At 38.5% G+C, this 18,753-nt stretch overlaps 1 protein-coding gene across 17 annotated transcripts in view; it reads right to left on the bottom strand.

Annotated features, from left to right (window-relative positions):
- The window catches only part of RABGAP1L (RAB GTPase activating protein 1 like), a 799,577-nt gene that overhangs the window by 9,085 nt on the left and 771,739 nt on the right, over positions 1-18,753 (bottom strand). For 16 of the 17 annotated variants that reach the window (XR_010581946.1, XM_065531860.1, XM_065531858.1 and 13 more), the window contains 4 exons: positions 17,145-17,255; positions 10,725-10,829; positions 8,003-8,086; positions 4,172-4,243 (listed from right to left, as the gene is read on the bottom strand). Coding sequence is in view for 16 of the 17 variants with exons in the window: in XM_065531860.1 (XP_065387932.1) it covers positions 4,172-4,243; positions 8,003-8,086; positions 10,725-10,829; positions 17,145-17,255 (372 nt within the window). In the remaining variant the exon portion in view is untranslated. Of the gene's footprint in view, positions 1-4,171; positions 4,244-8,002; positions 8,087-10,724; positions 10,830-17,144; positions 17,256-17,455; positions 17,501-18,753 lie in introns of those variants that run through there. The other variant, XM_065531903.2, reaches the window with a different exon arrangement.

Below are 18,753 nucleotides of genomic sequence, written 5' to 3'. Positions count from 1 at the left end.
TTGTTGTGTGTTTACTGTTGACTAAAAATGTTAAATAGCTTTTGATCTGAGTCTTAAATGATTAAAAATTTACTGAGTTGGCTAAGTAATTTTATTAGGTTGAACCACATGAAGAAATAGATTGATCACATAAGAGGGAGGATGACATTTCAGCAAAGAGACACCTCCATGTGCAAAGACATAGCACCTTCAGATAACTTCAAATAATTCAAAATGGCTTAAGCAGAAAGTGATTCAACAATGAGCGAGATGAGAGATCTCTGTGCCCGGGTCATAAAGGTCCTTAAATACCATGTTGCTGAATTCTGATTTTATCCTACAGAAAATGCATTCATTTACTCTACCGAGCCCGGTGCTACATGTCAAAGATAGAGCAATAAGTTTGACAGAGCTGCAGTTTGGCAGACCTGCTAAAACGTGATGGATACTGCTGATTCTCACCCAATATCCATTTCTCCTTCTTCCTAACAGACCCTGAGTTTATTTGAGCTGGCAGTGTGTCTAGATAAAAGGTGACACTCCCTAAATTCCCTCAAAGCTGCTATGTAAGCAGAAGTTTAGAGGGGAGCTTCTAAGAAGGCTGCTTAGAAAGAGCTCACCCAGATGAATGAGGCCTTTATATACTGCATCTCCTTTCGGACTAAAATTCTGCCCTAGAGTATGGGTGTGATGGTGGGAGCTCTAGTAGAAAGGATTGGTTTTGGGCTGGGCGCGGCAGCTCACGCCTGTAATCCCAGCACTTTGGGAGGCTGAGGTGGGTGGGACACAAGGTCAGGAATTCGAGATCAGCTTGGCCAACATGGTAAACCATGTATTTTGTATTTTTCTACTAAAAATACAAAAATTAGCTGGGCGTGGAAGTGCGTGCCTGTAATCCCAGCTACTCGGGAGGCTGAGGCAGGAGAATCTCTTGAACCCGGGAGGCAGAGGTTGCAGTGAGCTGAGATTGTGCCATTGTACTCCAGACTGGGCAACAGGGCAAGCCTCCGTCTCAAAAAAAAAAAAAAAAAAAAGAAGCCAAAAAAAAAAAAAAAAAGAAAGGATTGGTTTCTAGGTGACCTTGAGGATAGAAGTCCACATGAAGATGTGGGTCAATAATGACTGATTAGCTTGGGTTACTAATGACACCAAGGGTATACCTTTCTAGTCCTAAGCTGCTTTTATGTAAAATAATCAACACCTTTTATGGTTAAGCCAATGCTATTCTGGGTTCCCTATATGTGGCCAATCTAATTCTGCATTGATACACAGAATGATAGTCAAATATCACTTTATATTTGGGAACACTCATTCTGATTATAGTGTAAAGGATGAACTGGGGTGTGATCATGACAAAAGAAGGTTATTATAGGAAACTGAAAAAAACAAAAGCTATTTATCATACCAAATGAGATAGGAAGAAGCACTAGAGAAACGGGAGGTGGTATAGTCTAACGGCTAATGTTACTGACTTTAGAGTCTGACTTCCAGGCTTAAATCCTGGTTCTACTAGCTGTGTAACCTTGATCAAAGGAATTGCCTGTTTGTGGCTTTATCATCAATAAAAAAAAAGATATACTGTCTTTTTAATTTTTTTTAATTTTGTACCAGGGTCTGTCACCCAGGCTGGAGTGCCATGGCATGCTCACAGTTCACTGCAGCTTCAGCCTCCTGGGCTCAAGCAATCCTCCCACCTCAGCCTCCTGAGGAGCTAGGACTACAGGTGCATGCCATCATATCCAGCTAATTTTTGTATTTTTTGTAGAGACGGGGTTTCACCAAGTTGCCCAGGCTGGTCTTGGACTCCTGGACTCAAGTGATCCGCCCACCTAGGCCTCCCCAAAGTGTTGGAATGACAGGCGTGAGCCTAGTTGTTCTTTATTCTGGCTAAGACAAGTTTATATTCCTCTTCTTGAATGTCATGGACTTTCATTAGGCAGTCTCACCTACTTAGCCAATATTTTCCTCTGTTCCTTAATACATATTCTAACCACATCACTCTCTGTAATGAGACACTGAAACACTCATTCCTAAAATGAGTATTAATACTCATTTATAATTAAACGATTAATGATAATCATTTATCATTAATATAATTTTTTTAAAAAGACAGTATATCTTCTTTTTTATTGATGATAAAGCCACACTCATTCCTATGTTTGGGTCTTCACTCACATCATTTCTTCTATAATGTTCTTTTTAAACACTTCTCTCTAACTAATTTCTATCCACCCTGCTTTTTTGGTCTATAGCTCTCATGATTTTGTTTTCTCTGCGACGCTGATTGTCAGTGTGATCCAGCTTAGCGCTTTTTTTTGTTTTTTGTTTTTTTGAGATGGAATCTCACTCTGCTGCTCAGGCTGGAGTACAGTGGCACAATCTTGGCTCACTGCAACCTCCGTCTCCTGGGTTCAAGTGATTCTCTTGCCTCAGCCTCCCGAGTAGCTGAGATTACAGGTGTGAGCCACTATGCCTGGCTAATTTTTGTTATTTTTAGTAAAGACAGGGTTTCACCATGATGGCCAGGCTGGTCTTGAACTCCTGACGTCAAGTGATCTGCCCACTTCAGCCTCCCAAAGTGCTGGGATTACCGGCGTTAGCCACTGCACCTGGCCCAGCTGAGCTCCCTTGAACTGTTTCCTAAGTTCTTAATTTGCATGTGTAACTTGTCCTACAGGAAAATTTTAAGCTCCTTTTCATGGGTAATTTCTACAACAAAATGGCAGTCTAATAGCTATACGCATAGTGTATGCTCAGTAAAACCTTCAGTGAGTAATCAATATAAATTCTCATTTTGTTATTTCCATAAAGATTTCAGTTCAACACTGAGAACACATGGGCACAGACGAGGGGAACAACACTCACCAGGGCCTGTTGTTGGGGATGGGGACTGAAGGGAGGGAACTTAGAGGACGGGTTAACAGGCATAGCAAACCACCATGGCACATGTATACCTATGTAACAAACCTGCACCTTCTGCACATGTATCCCCCTTTTTTTTTTTTTTTTTTTTTTAAGAAGAAATAAAAAAAAAAATTCACTTCAGGATAGATAACCCCTTTACACCACGACACTTCATCAACTGAATCTTGGTCAGTATGCCTATAATGTACAAAGAGTGATAAGTGCTAACTAGAAAGAAGTGCAAAGGTAGACCAGAAAGGGAAGATACAAACATCAAATTTTATCTCATCAGAGAGGGAGACCACCAAACCCTATACTCACTAAATCTCTGATTCATATTTTGTAATATGAGTAAGAAGAAAATACTTTTGGAATACAAGGTCTTGTATGTCAGATACTAATCTAAGCACTTTATATGCACCATATACTTTATAGTCATTATCTTATTTAACATTCAGAATGATTTTATGAGGCAGGTAATGTTATCTCCATTTTACAGAACACAAAATGAAGCTTAGAAAGGTTAAATCACTTTTCAAGATTGTTAAATTATATGCTAAATTACTTAATACACATTTATTTACTAGTATGAAACCTGAACATATTCAAACAAGATGATGTCAGGTTTCTGTAACACTGGTCCCAAAAGTTGACCGTGACAACACTGCCTCTTAAGAATACCAATTCATTGGTTTACTGTTGTTTCTATGGAATAAGCAATCTGTTTTTTTCAAATAGAGCAGCAACATAATGCATTTTACCACCAGGGGGCAGCAAGTAAACAAATGCCATAGGTTTTCTTCAAAAATAAACCTCTAAAACTTAGTGCAAGAATCAGTTACCCAACACATGTTTTTCCAGCTAAGTTCTACATTGCCCATGGTGTTTACTTATAAAGAGAGTGACGGGATGATCCTACTGAGTCCCATACTGAAGCCACATCAATGCAGGCTCAGTCAGATGTGGGCTGCTGAGGGTTCTCAGGTTCACACCACCAAAGAAAGCTACATGGCTCATCTCAAGCTCTGGGGCTTCTTGCGACAATGTCAAATTCCACCTCCTTTCATGTTAGCTGCCTCTGACAGTCCACATGATTTATGGGAGCATCATAACCTTTCAGCTGGCAGGGAAGACAATCACACCCAGTCAGAAGACAGGTATCCTAGTCTCCATAATTCCTATTAATAAATCCTTTAATAAAAATGGTGGTGTTGGGGATTCTTTTGGGTACTTACAAGCCTGTGGGACTTTGAAATAAATTTTATCGCAGAACGATTTCCCTCCTTACCTTTACCACTTCCAGCTCCTCCTTGCTGGCTGCTTGCTGTTTCTCCAGCCTGGTACTCAACTGTGAACAGATCTAAGGATGAGAAAAGAGTCTTTTACTAGAAAACAGAACTCTTGCAGCATGTACACATAACTACTTATCAATTCATATGTTACTCTAGCACATCTGATCCTAGAAGGAATTTTGCAAATGAATAGCACTGCAAATGCCAGTCATTTGGGAAATGAGCAGCAGAAAGCCAGAACGTTCCATATGTAAAGCATACTCTACCTTAATTAGTAGAAACATACAGGGGGTAGATTTGGTTTCTTTCTGCCACTAGCCTTCTGTGACTGGTTCAAGTGAATTCCTGGCTTCACTTTTGGAATTAACCTATAGAATCTTTGCTGAGTATTCACTTTCTGCAAGTTAGTATGCTGAGAAAATCTTGATGAAAAGAATTCTAGACAGAAATATCTCCTGTCTACTGTCACAGAAAGAACCTGTTTTCAATCACAAAAGTTTCCTTAAGAAGTGGCAGAGTGATGTTCTCACTCATAAGTGGGAGTTGAACAATGAGAACACATAGACATAGGGAGGGGAACATCACACACCGGGGCCTGGTGGAAGGGTGGGGGACTACGGGAGGCATAACATTAGGAAAAATACCTTAATACAGACTAAAACTCTTATTAAGTAGGCTTGGCAACACAGCATAGAAATTAAAAGCTTAGCTGCTGGAGTTAAATGTGAGTTTAAAGCAAACTCCATTTCTTTATAGCTTTGTGAGCTTGGGCAAAGTCATTAATCTTTCCAAGACTCAGTTTTCTCATGACTAAAAAGTGCTGTGCTATAGCAATCAAGTGGAAAAAAAGTATGCAAAGGGGTTAGCATAGCACCTGGCCAATAGTAAGCGTACATTAAATAAAATCTATTATTATTATTTTCGATTCTGAAATAAGGTGCTAATAAGTATTAGAAATGGTAGAAAAATAAAAGAAATGGTAGAAATAGATAGATGGTAGAAATAGAAACTGGATATTCAAATCCATTGCCTGAAATAAGAATCTTTTATTTTAGAAAAGTGGATGAAAGGTGGGAGGATAGCTTGAGCCCAGGAGGTCAAGGCTGCAGTGAGCTGTGTTCAGGCCACTGTATCACTGCATTCCAGCCTGGGTGACGGAGCAAGACCTTGTCTCACAAAAAACAAAACAAAACAAAACAAAGATGGAAAAACAGGGGATGTGAAATTTTAAAGTACAATTTTGGCTAAAAACATATATGGTCTACCTCTATTATCAAAACATACGTTAAAAAACAATCCCAATTTACTCAAAAATAGCTCTGGAGATGAGGGCTTGCTTGCTGAGTCTAGTTTGTTGAGTTTCATTCCAATTCTCCAGATCCAAGCCTGAGGAACCATTAGTAGGACTGTACTGACTGACGTTAAAAAGAAGAGATTACCATGGTAGATTCTGCAAACCTTAAACCCTTTTAAATAAACCAAAACATTATGCACAGAGCCAGTAATAGCTATGTTCCAACTATAGAATACATTTAGATTGTGTCTTATATCCTAATTATCTTCAAACAGATGGGTCTGTTGCCTTTTGCGTTATTTCAAGGGCTTGCCAGATAATATTCAAGAATAGTCCCCAGGATTACTATCTGAAGAGTGCTGCATTTGGTGGCCATCCATGGCATAATCTGGCAATGAAAAATATGCATTTGTAGCGATGGGAAATTCCACAACACATGGTCTTTAATGTTCCTTATATTGGTTAATGTCTACCACCTCTTCTCTTAGATGCCCACATTCAACATCTCAGATCACCTTCAAGGTTTTCTCTTGTCTAGCAAAAAAAAAAAGGCTGTCTTTTGTGAATTCAGGGACCTGGTTCTTCTTACTTGGACTCTGGTATTTGTGGTCTGTCTCCTTGGTTCCACATTTCTTACTGGGACAGATTAGTGCCAATAATACGTCTTTGATTATGCCACTTTACTGCTCAAAAAGGTCCTACCACAAACAAAATAAAATCCAAGGTCCCAAGCCTAGCCCCGGATCTTTCCTTGATCTGGACCCTAACGTCCCTTTGCTTCTCTTTTGTACTGGAATCTCTTACCAAATGAATTATTTTTCTCTTCACTAATCTACTTCCATGCCTTTGCACATCCTGTTCCCTCTTTTCTACCATTTCCATCCTCTTCTTTGTCTTCTTTATCTCTACAGATCCAAGTCTCACCTAGCCTTTGAAGCGCAGCTCAAAAGGATTCATTTCCCACACATAATAAGTTTCCTTTCCTCTTATTTCTACATAGGTATTATCTCCACATTATATGATAAGCTTCTAGAGAAGAAAACTTGAATTCATTCATCTTTCTGTCTGTCAAAGTATTAAGCCTCACAGAGAGAAGGCATTAAATAAACATATGTTGATTATCATAGAAAAGTAAAATAGCTCTAAAGTTTTATTTCTCAGTCTTCCGCGAGTATGCAGATTCCTTATGGAAAGATGTTCATAATGTATTAAGTGAACTAAAGCTAGTTACAAAAAAATAGGATAAACAATACAATTCATCCTGTTTATATATATTATAAATTTATTTATAAAGCATTTGTATAGCAACAATGCATATTCAATATATTACAATGATTATCTCTAGCTAGAAAGATTGAGGGAGATTTGTTTTCTTTGTGCTTCTCTGCACTATTCTAATTTTCCACAAGAACACAAATTTAATTTATAAGCAAAAAAACCACATTTTTAAAAAAAAAGTAAGTATCAGACTTCAGAGTCCTATGTGAAGTAGAAGACCCCAGGGAACTCCTTAGATGAGAAGATGGCATATGGTACTTTAATTAATTCTAGAAACCTGGAATTTGAACAGATCATGCAGGGTCTCAGCAATGAGAGGAGTCCTTGCCATGTCCAGCCAACAGGAAGGTCAGGAAGGTACCAGTAGATACCAGGAAAGGGGGGCTTTCTGACACCATTCTGGTGATGGGGTCAGAAACATCCTCAAGAAGATGAGCCCTTTGTTAAAAGCATTTTAAGGTTCACAATAGAAAGCTTCCTGCTAGCACTGGCCTGCAGAGGGGAAGGCCACATAGCCATGTGGGAAAAAGAGTGCCCACCACATTCTGTACTGTGGGAGCAAAGGATACACTGATCCCCCAGCTACTGCCGTTTAATACAATAACTAAACTTTGCAAAGAGGCAGGTGTTCCGAGTGTGATCTACTGGAAATTAGCATCTGAGTAAGGCAGAAACAGGATCTCAGCAGTCATCAAAAGGTTTTCTGTTCCTCTAAATCTACCCAACATTGTAAACAACCAATAGATTGCTTTGGTCAGTTAGACCTCCCAAGTTATCAGTTATAAGTAATAAGCTATAAGTAATAGGTATGTCCAACCACTGTCTGCTTCAAAGGAGAGAGTGAGTCACTAAATTTAATAAATCTGGAAAACTATTCTGGAAACTTTAAAAACAAAAATATTTCTTTCCCAAAGAAAAACAACAATAATTATTTATTTATTTATTTATTTATTTTAGAGATAGGGTCTTGCTCTGTTGCCCAGGCTGTAGTGCAGTGGTGCAGTCATAGTTTACTGCAGCCTCAAACTCCTAGGTACAAGTGATCCTCCTGCCTCAGCCTCCCAGGTAGCTGGGACTATAGGCACACGCCACTATGCCTGGCTAATTAAAAAATTTTTTTCTTTGTAGAGATGGGATCCTGCTATGCCACTCAGGCTAGTCTCAAACTCCTGGCCTCAAGCAAAAAAAAAAATTAAAAAATTACTTTTATAGCAGCAAACTATAACTAGCTCTATGTGCCACAGAGGTACATTACCTGTTTATACTCAGCAATGATAGCTGTAGTCTTCTTTATTTCATATTCTGCCTTCTCTAGCTGTTTCCTGAAGACTTCTTTTAGCTAGAAAGAACAGAATGAGAAATATCAGGATTCAGCCAAAATCTTAATAAATTTTCATAAACATCTATATTCAAGTCTGTCTGATTCATAGTCAGTAACAATGGTAACAATGTTAACTATATAAATTATCTTCATAGAAGGTGCATCTTGATAATCTGAAAAAGTCAATCATCTCCAGAGATGCACAAACCTTACTTTCTTTTCTATAAAATATGAGACATATGAGCAACACCATTATAAAATTGCTTATGCTACTTCTAAACATATTGCTAAATAAGTGTCCATTCTGAAGCTATCTTTATCCTTGTAAGAGTCTAAAACAAAACATCAAGGCAATACTGCATGCTAAATTTGTTACTCTTGATGTTATAAATTACTGAAAAAAATCATTGTAGGCCTCCTTATTTATAGTCTACCTTTACTGCTGTTACCTCTCTAGAGACAGAAACAAGAGGCTTTGGAGACTAGAGTTAGAAAAGACAGAAGAAAATAAGAGCTTTTGAGAAGGACAGGAGATTCAGGGACTAAAGAAACTGACTTTAGAAGGAGCTAAAGTGACACATAATGGAAGGTACTTGTTACAGTCACTGAAATGTTAAATTATGAATGCTATAGTTATAACCACAGTTATTTTTGTGGCCCAGAACCTCTAGAATTCTAGGCATATAGGAAAATGAAGGTGATGGAAAAGCTCACGTGCTACCAGATACAAAGGAAAGAATTAAATTCTGCAAGTTGTTGAACAAACAAGTAATGAAACAAACAAAAAACAACTCTGCTTAAACTTAAGTACATAATCAGAATAAAGAGATGCATTCTGCAGTACAGCATCTCAAATTATTAATGGTGTATACTCTGTAATTGCTAGTTCATAAATTATTGCAATTTATAACTGCACTCCTCATTAGATTTCTGAATTTCTTCATATCTGTTAGATTCTAAAATTCTAAAAGCAATTGGTAAGTTACACTGATCTAAACTCCGTGGTTTATATTGATCTTTATTCTCTATCTGACCCAATTGAAGGACATAAACAGTAACCTTCTTGCCTCCCATGATAAGGCCCCATTGATGTTAGGACAGACTTGGCTGGCTGAGAGTCTCTGAGCAAGGGTCACTAAATTTATCTAAGCCATAGTTTCCTCCTCTGAAAATGGGAATAATCCCTATTTTACAAGGGTACCATAATGATTAAAATAGTTACACACACACAGACAGACACACACACAGACACACACATGGAGGGGAGGGAGAGTGCAAAGCATCTTGCATTGTTCTTGCCACATACTAGGTGAGTATTCAAATGTCACATTCCTTCCCATTTTAGGTATCAATTGCCTACAGGCTAGTATATGTCTATGGAACCATGGAGCAGGTAGAACCTGGGTTAAGTTCATTTGCCAAGAGCTTTATTCCTCATCTAGAGTAGCTTAAGTGGTCCAAAGATGGCAGGAAGTAAAGAAAAAACAAAACCCATTAAGGAACCTAAATAATCTAAAACTGGGTAATCAGCCCCTGAAAATTTTTGAGTAGGTAAAAAATATATATCGTGGACCGCTGTAAATGCCAAAGACTCACTAAATCAGATTCCAAGGAAAAAGAAACCATGGAACACTTTTTATAAAGTCTGGAAGGTGCTAAATGACACATTCCTCCACATGTAACTTTAGTGGAACTTTTTTCTGGTTGCTTGGATGTAGATCTTTGAAATGCTTTATGCTGTGCTTTAAATTTAGTATTACTGATGTCTCAGAATGAAACTCATTAAAATAAGCTAATCACGATTTGAGATGCTTCCTCACTTTATAAGTTAGCTACATTAGTAAAATTCAAACACACTCTTGGCAGAAGACTTCAATTGTTTGTGATGAAACTGACTCATAATCTAATCTGTGTCAGGTCCCTAGCTGGGACTGACAGGGGTAGAAAACCTTGATGAAGCAGCATGTTCTTCCTTGGGGAAGTGGAAAGCTCCAATTCCTTGGGCCGATAGGCCTCTCTGCCCCTGTCCTACACTGCTCTGCACTGGTGGCATTTTCTGGCTAATTGGCCTTACAGCTCCCATGAAGAGTGTAGGGTGCTAACTTCAAGGCTGCTTCTCAAAAGGTTTCTTTATATTCCCCCAGGAAATAGGTTTGAAAGCTTTGCCAGGAATACTGATGCTCCTTAAGGTGTGAATCAGGAAAATGAAGTGTGACTGATTGAGGCAGGGGCTGTGTGGCAACTCCCAGCAGAAGTCTCTGTGGGCTTTCGGTTTAACAATGCTCATAAACTACTTCAGAGAAGTCTTTGTCTTGGAGATACAACACAAAATTTGCAGATTCGTCAAAGCTCTTGGATCATAATTCCAAGTTACTAAACTTAGAGAAAACTCAACACTCTTGCTAAATATCTCAGTAAAGGCAAATTCCTAAAAGCTGTTCAAGGGTAGAAATACTGCCTCCTCTTTTAACACACTTCCAAAAAAAAAAAGATGTCAGAAATGTTGAACAAAAATGTTGAGTAAGTACACTCAATTACTTACCGCTTTAACATCACCTTTGATTTAGAAGAAATTTAATTTTCCTGATTTTTTATAGTATTAATCAATTCCCTACCTACATACCTTTGCAAAGAAAAGCCTACATATTCCTTTTACCTGGGCAGTCTCTTCCTCTTGCTTCCTCTTCTCCTCTTCAGTCTCCACCAGCCTCTGTTTGGTTAAGAGGAGTTCCTTATTCAACACATCTGCCTTGTCTTCTGCCTGCAAATCATGGTACATCACAGTCATACATAGGGCAAAGAAAGTGTGTGGAAATTTTCTCCAAACCCAATCTTCAGTTGCTGTTCCAAAATTATTGCAAGTCATTCTTTTCCCTCCTAGCTCAACCAAGGGATGACTGCTTTCACTGAATGCCAACTATGTGCCAGCTAGTTGGCGCACATTATTTCTAATCCACACACCAACAATAATTTTACAGATAATGACTGAGGTTTGGAAAGATCCAACAAACTGTCTGGAGTCACACATTTAATAGAGTCATGATCTGAATTCAGATTTGAATAACATCAAAGTCCATCCTCTTTCTAAATGCTTCTTACAGAGTTTTAGATGTTACAACAGCACTCACTCTGTGCAGATGGATCTGATGAAGGGGTAGAGCCTCACACAGAAACTTCCAACTGGTGGAGAATGAGGATTGACTCAGAGAGGAGGAGCAGACAGGCTGGTCTGAGGACAACAATTAGGTGATAAATTCAAGGACTAGTTGAGGTAAACCTGCCCACATGGCCACTCACACAGGGCAGTGAGTCTAGTAAGGAGAAATTAAGACCAAAAATCCATGATAGAGAGAGCCATGAAGAAAACGGAAATATGGACCAGGAATCCAGGAAGAAAAGATCGCATTTCTAGAATGATGATGTCTATTTAACATGCCGGGCTCTCACCTTTTAGGCCACGACTTCAAGTTCACATGGCAATGAAGCATGCCCTCAGCCCTGGCCCACTCACTCCCATCTAAGTTAGCTCCCCTATCTAAATCTCTCATATTTCCCTTGATAGGACTGTCATGACAACTTACGCATGGGATTTATTTGTCTTGCTTACTAGGCGTTAAGCTCCAGGAGGCAAGAACCATATCTCTTTTGCTCATCACCCTATCCCAAGCACCAAGCCCAATGCCAAGTACAGCATAGGTGCTCCCTAAGTACTTGTTGAATGAAGAGGTGTGGCTAAATCATTGCAGATGTAGACTGCATGTGGTGGAGATGGCAGAAGACCACAGGATGAGCTCAGCAGAGAGAACCCAGACACAGAGGAGAGGCAATTATGTGAAGAAGCTATCCCTGGCTGACAGCAGCAAAATGTTATCCAAGTAATGGTGAAAACTGGCTGGGTGGCCTTCTGTCTGTCTTCTGCCATATCTCCCATATGTCCAGATGGGCCAGTCTGCTGAGGACTGGCCAAGCGGCCTTCTGTCTGTTTTCTGCCATATCTCCTGCACATCCAGATGGCCAGACCAGCACAGTCTGCTGGTGACTGTAGAGAAACTGCATTCCAGCTGCTCTGCTTGCCCTGTCTTCTGGCTCCTGATGGCTCATAGCCCAGTGGTTAGAGCTCTGTTTGCAGATCATTTGAAACCGTTGGGTAGTTAAGGTGAAAAAGTCCCTTAAAAGTCTTTAAGACACTAAAAATTGCTCTGATGTATTAGATTTTAGGGGGGAAAATCTAACAGCAAATTAACATACTAAAATGAGAGGTAGACCTCGAGAATGCAATGAGAACACTACAAGTTAAGTTTTCAGTTAAGTTGTAAGACACCTGATGTACATCATGGAAGCATCTGGCATAAAGTATGGCATTTTAAAAGAAAACAAAAAGAGAAAAATAAATAAATAAACCATGGAAGCACAAAACTTCCATTCTAGAGCCCCAAGCCAGATGACTGACTGAGGTTACTCACAAAGCAGGGAGACCTTCCCAAAGTCTCTGATAGATGGGCACAGAGTGGCACTTTAAGAGCAGCTGTACTGCTCATTTCAGTGTTCTTAAAAACTGAACCAACTCTCTCCCTGTAACTGCAGCCCACTGGTTCAGGTTCTACCCCAGAATGTTTGAGCCCTGCTAAAAAAGAAGACTACAACTAAGCCTTCCTCTTAACAGGACGCACAGCAATTTCCACTTTGTGAAGAGACTGATCCTTTCATAATGTTCATCATGATACTAAAATAAATGTTTTTTTTCAGTTTGGTCTCTGAAACTTCAGTTTGGTTTTTTCAGTTTAGAGCCATCTAAAATTTTAACATTTTGCAAAAATGTTATAAAGTAAATGCTGGTCAGGCGTGGTGGCTCACGCCTGTAATCCAGCACTGTGGGAGGCCAAGACGGGTGGGTCACCTGAAGCCAGGAGTTTGGGATCAGCCTGGCCAACATGGTGAAACCCCATCTCTATTAAAAATACAAAAATCAGCCAGGCATGGTTGTGGGCACCTGTAATTCCAGCTACTCGGGAGACAGAGGCAGGAGAATTGCTTGAAACCAGGAGATGGAGGTTGCAGTGAGCCAAGATCGTGCTATTGCACTCCAGCCTGGGCTACAGAGGTAGACTCTGTTTCAAAAAAAAAAAAAAAAAAAAAAAAGGAAAGAAAGAAAAAGAAAACGGGGAAAAGCACTTCCCTGAGGAATTTTTTTCAAAAACACCTAAATGTTTATGCTAAGAAGACCTATTATTTTTATTTGCACATTTTCTGCCAGTCTTCATTAGGTCAAGATTAAGGCAACTTCACTTATTTCTAGAGCAAAATCTAGATATCTAGAGCAAAAGGCAAATAAACCCCAATAAGGAGGAAACTGCAATAGAGACTTGGTTTCACCGGGTTCCCCAGGCTGGTCTCGAACTCCTAAGCTCAGGCAATTCACCTACCTCAGCTTCCCAAAGCGCTAGGATTACAGGCATGAGCCACCGCGCCCGACAGCCTTCACCATAATTTGACAAGATTGAGAGAAACATTGTCATTTTCAAGTCTAAACACTTACCAACATCTTATAATGTCTCACTGATATTGAAAGTTCTAATTGCAATCAGGGCTCCTGCTACACATATATGAGAGAAACAAGCACTGCAATGTGTGATTTAATCATGAATCAACCAATAACCTCAGCAAAGACTCAGCCCTAATACCAGAAATGAGGATCTTTGAGAAATGATTTCTGAAAGAAATAACCAGGCCAGTCGTTCAACTTGAAACAAAACAAAATAATTTTCCATTTAGTCCATGTAGCTTCTGGGCTAAGAGAACTTGCTATGGTGAGAGGGAACCTAGACCCCTGGTCCTCAGCAGGACAGTACTAATCATGTCTCTTCTCTTTTGTTCCTTGCAAATAGGGAAGGACAGGAAAGGCTTGAAAGCAGATAGTAAGCAGACACTGAAATGGAGATGTTGTACGTTTTTTCACTTCTAATCACTGAGAAATCTTTATTTAAGGAATCTGAAAGAGGGCAAGTTCTCAGAGAGGAAGGCTCTGTCAGAGGCAAAAGCTGAAGAGCCTTTGGTGTCCAGGAAGCCCAAAATTAGCACTAAAATGGTCACAGTAAGGAATGATTTATTTTTGCAAAGTACCTAATTTCCTAATTCATGTTTGTTTGCTTACATGTCGTCTTAAATACAATCTGCTTTCATATTTGTTTAAAGTTTGCCAGTGTTTTGCTATTTTAGTTAAAAGATCTGATTTTCATGAACTGGGAATGGGAAAATACTGGGCAAACTGGGTGAAGGCCTGCAAAGCCACTCTCAGGCTAGGGCCTTTCCTAGAAGACTGGTGGGACAGGTCACTTCAACTGTAGGGACAGCTTTTTGGTAGGCAAATAAACCCCAATGAGGAGGAAACTGCAAAATCAGAAGTTAGGAGGAAATATGCATGAAATAGCGTTTTTATTCTTTCATCTAGATTCTTTCATCTAGATAAAAAGCTCCAAAAGGGAGGGCCCAGGTCATATTTACTTTTCTTAAAAGAGAGGGAGAGTCAAGGAGGGAAGAGGGGAGAGGAAGAATGAAGGTCTGATGGAACCTTTTCTTCAGGGGCTGTTCTAGCACTCACATCATGAGTTACCCCGGTACTCAATAACCAATTACTTCAGGAATACCTATAATGGCAGTCACTCCAGACTGACTCACATAAAGGATTCTCTTGGTGAATAAATGATTTTTAAGATAATTTTTTTTGGATTAAAGTTATATATATTATTTAGTATTATATTCATATATAATATGCATATTATAATGTTCATTATTTTTCTGATTTTTAAAAGTTCTAATCCTCATTTTTACTTAACCTATGGTGGTTAGGTAATTTAAGGTCTTTGTATAAATTCTAAATGGGAAAAAAACTATAAAGATGAATATAAAAATCAGATTTAATCTTATCACCCAGAGATACCTGGCAGTAACATTCTGATGTACTTCCTTATGGGCTTCTTCCCTATCTAGGTATACTATGGTCCCCTTCCCAATAGGATGACCCAGTGCCAGCCAGTAGCCCTTGAAATTTAGATGCAAACATTATAAGTGTTTATTGTTTACAGAAAAAAAGTATTTTTAAAAAACTACTTTATCATTATTTTCCCATTAAAAAAAAATTATTCCAGAAAGACAGTCAAACTGTCACTCTCCCCTACTAGTGAACATAGATATTATAATATTTCTATTTTCCATTCTTATAAGTAACACTGCAGTAAACAACTTGTATATACATTTTTTTACCAAATCTTTTTTTTTTTTTAGCTTTACAAGTCAGAGGATCTCTAGTTTCCTCATCTATATAGTTTTCTCATTTATGAAATGGAAGATTAAAATAATAACTGCTTCCTGGAGTCATTAGGGAGATTAAATGAGATGATGTTTATACATTGCTTTATTTAGTGCTTGGCACATAGTGGGTATATAGTAAAATTTAATTTTATTATTGCTTAAACCTTTTAAAGTCTTAACACATATTACCAACTACATTTCCCAAACAACTTTGAAATTCTCCTTAGCTCATTTCACTGCATCCTCACTGAATCCAACTGTTTAAAAATTGTTTCATTTAGTCAGCCATCGTAAGAAAATTATTAATGGATAAAAGATTCAAAATGGTAGAATCAATCCCATTTGGAAAGTTAACATAGAACCAAGACTTTCATTATAGCACTGATTTATCTCAACAGTCTCGAATACAAAAATACGACCACTGAGTTAAGGCTGAATTTACCCTGACTGAATGGAGATCCTGCTTCCTTCTTTGGTTCTGACTCTCCTAGTCACATATTTCTTATATCACTTCTCACAGCTTCCAAATGGACGGGCTAAAGGAGGTTTGTAGTTAACAGGGCCACAACTTTTTAAAAAAGCATTCTCTGGGCTGCTTTTTCTACCTTCCATATCGTGTCCCAAGCAACACAGTTCTTGTTTTTGTTTTTGTTTTCGAACTCCTTTTAGTGCCAGTTCTCTCAGTGTCCTCCTCTCCCAGATACCGCACTGTTTTCCTGAACATGGGTCTTATCTCCAACTTTACTATGGTTAGAACTTTTGAGCCACAAAATTGGCTATCTATATGGGAAAACAGGAATTGTGGCAGGGGCCATTTTCAGCTGTCCTTTAATTTTAAACATTTAAGCAGATTTATGTTATGAATGAATTTGTATTTTTTAATATTGTCAATGCAAACTTACACCACAGGTAATGACTCTTTTACAGACTCAACAGTCTGCGAGTCAGTTTTTCTGACCCTCCACTGTCTGTTGGGAATATTTACTTTGTAGAAGTCAGAAAATAGAGTGGTAATTTTAAATCTGCACAAGACTGCTTCCATATTGCCAACTATTTCTGAAAATGCTAGCAAGAAAAAACAGGAGGTCCTAAGACTGTCAGCTTAGTTGGAAAGAACAAGGGAATGCTAAATAGTTTAAGGTCTTCCTAGCAACAGCTAACATTTAATGAACACATACTATTGAAGTGCTTTACTTATTTGTTGTATCATCTCTATGAGATAGACACCTTTTTATATCTATAGACAGCTTAAGAACTGCCCGGGGTCATATGGGTCACAAGTGGTGGTGCCAGCATTCACAATAGGGCAGTCTGGCTCTCAGCCACTCAGATGCCTATCAATCTAACAATCCAACTCTTAATGTAGGTACTTCATGTAAAAGTTCACATTTATTCTGGAGAAGAATTCTTACTGGAACAAAGAGTAAGGTGCCTACTGTTAGAGTGGCATTAGTACAGGTATATTCTTGGTGACTGATGTTCTCAGATAATTATGCTGACAGCCATTGGTTCAGGAAAGGTATCAACAGAGACATAACAGAGTTTAGAGGTATAAAGAAAGTTATGTCACACATGCTATTTAGAAATGACCCAAACCTTTCTCAAAGGCTTGTGTTTTCCACTCTCTCCAATTAACACAAACTGTCCCTGCCACTCCTCCATTCATCAAGAACAAAGTCAAGAACAAAGCAAGCTTGTGGGGGCAGCGGTGAGGGCAAATTGGTCTTTGCCCTGAGGAAGTCATCACAGTCTCATTTCTAAAGTTTACCTGATCCAAGTCATTCCGTAGAGCAATTTTGCTTGTTACTAGTTCATGGGCGAGGTCATCATTCTCTTGTTCCAACCTCATGCTGGCCTCCTGTAATCTTCGGTTCTCCCTCTGCAGAAAAAGAACAACATCCGGAGGTGGGCATTAGTGTCTGGACATACAGAAATGAATAGAACTAGTGAGGAAAAACAAGCAACAAAGTGAACTTTCAAAGGTGTAAAAAGGAGAAGGCGCAAGTGGCACAGGAAGGCAGGATTGCTGTATGGGAAACAACAGTGAGTTTAGCTAGCAATGCAGATGCGGTTCTCTACCCGGTGAAACTTGTCCCTTAAACTCTCAAGATGGAACTTCATTATAAAACATGTGCCACAAAGAGCAAACTTTCTGAACATACCCCCCCAATCCTGTGAGGTTTTTACATAGATCTAGAACACAGACACAAGCAATTCTTTATTTCAAACATGCACGGTAGTCTCACCCTTGACCTCAAGAGAAACCACAAGACACAGTAGGAATGAAACAGGGGAAAACCACTAGACATTTCTTCAAATTGTTTTTCTAAGACAGGTTCATATTGAGTATATTTAAGAGCATTAAATCAAGAATCATGACACATGGGTTCATGACTTTGCTAACAGTCGACATTTTTATGTTTTGAGTAAGAATATATTTACTTTTCTGAACACCTATTTTTGGGTGACAGCAATAGTCATATCTAGTTTTGTTGTTTTTAAAAAAACTTCAGAGTAAAACATTCCAGGTAAAATAAATTACTGAGGGTTTCTGCCCCCCAACCTTGAAAAATCTGAAACAAAGTTACATGATAAAAAAACAAAAACAAACAAATGAAAAAAAAAAAAAACCCAGTCACTAATTCTTATGAAGCAAGGTCTTTCCTTAACTAAACACTGTGAACTTGGTATGTTCACAACTATTTTCAGAATAGTTATTTCATGTCTTCCATTCCAAAGTATCAAAATTACTTTCTTTGCTACTGTTAACAGTTATAGGAGATTCAAAAGACAGCTGACAGGAAAGACTAATGTCACGAGACCTTCCTGTTTTTCAGATTTACTCTCCTAACAGTGTTTTCTGCAAAGGTGGCAAAAACCTTTTTTTTTTTTTTTTTTTTTTTTTGTCAAAAACCTTTGACAAAGCAGTGACACAAAACTAGAAGACAAATATATGTTTTGGAAGATAGTTTATCATAGCATACCAGGCAATGTGAAGTTAATTTTATCTTCTATATAACAACCTGGTGTTTGCTATATTGAAAGAGAAGACAATTTCTTTCTTTTTCCTGTTTTTTAAAAGAAGGGCTAAGAAATATTGCACCTTGATTAACCAGCCACCAGGGCCCATTTCTGTCTTTTTTTTTTTTTTTTTTTTGGAAAAAAATTAGAAAAGTTGGAGAATATTAAAACATTATTGAAAAACATATCTACTAAAAAAGATAAAAACAATCCCAAATCACTTTCATACTTCAAATAAATTCACAATAGAATTCGACTCAGTGTTAAAATACTGGAGAAGGCTGGATGCAGTGGCTCGTGCCTGTAATCCCAACACTTTGGGAGCCTGAGACTGGAGGATTGCTTGAGCCCAGGAG

This window comes from Macaca fascicularis, chromosome 1, assembly GCF_037993035.2.
Source record: "Macaca fascicularis isolate 582-1 chromosome 1, T2T-MFA8v1.1".
Taxonomy (NCBI): Eukaryota; Metazoa; Chordata; class Mammalia; order Primates; family Cercopithecidae; genus Macaca; species Macaca fascicularis.
Note: the sequence above shows the minus strand (reverse complement) of the source record. Positions and strands in the feature narration are given on the sequence as shown.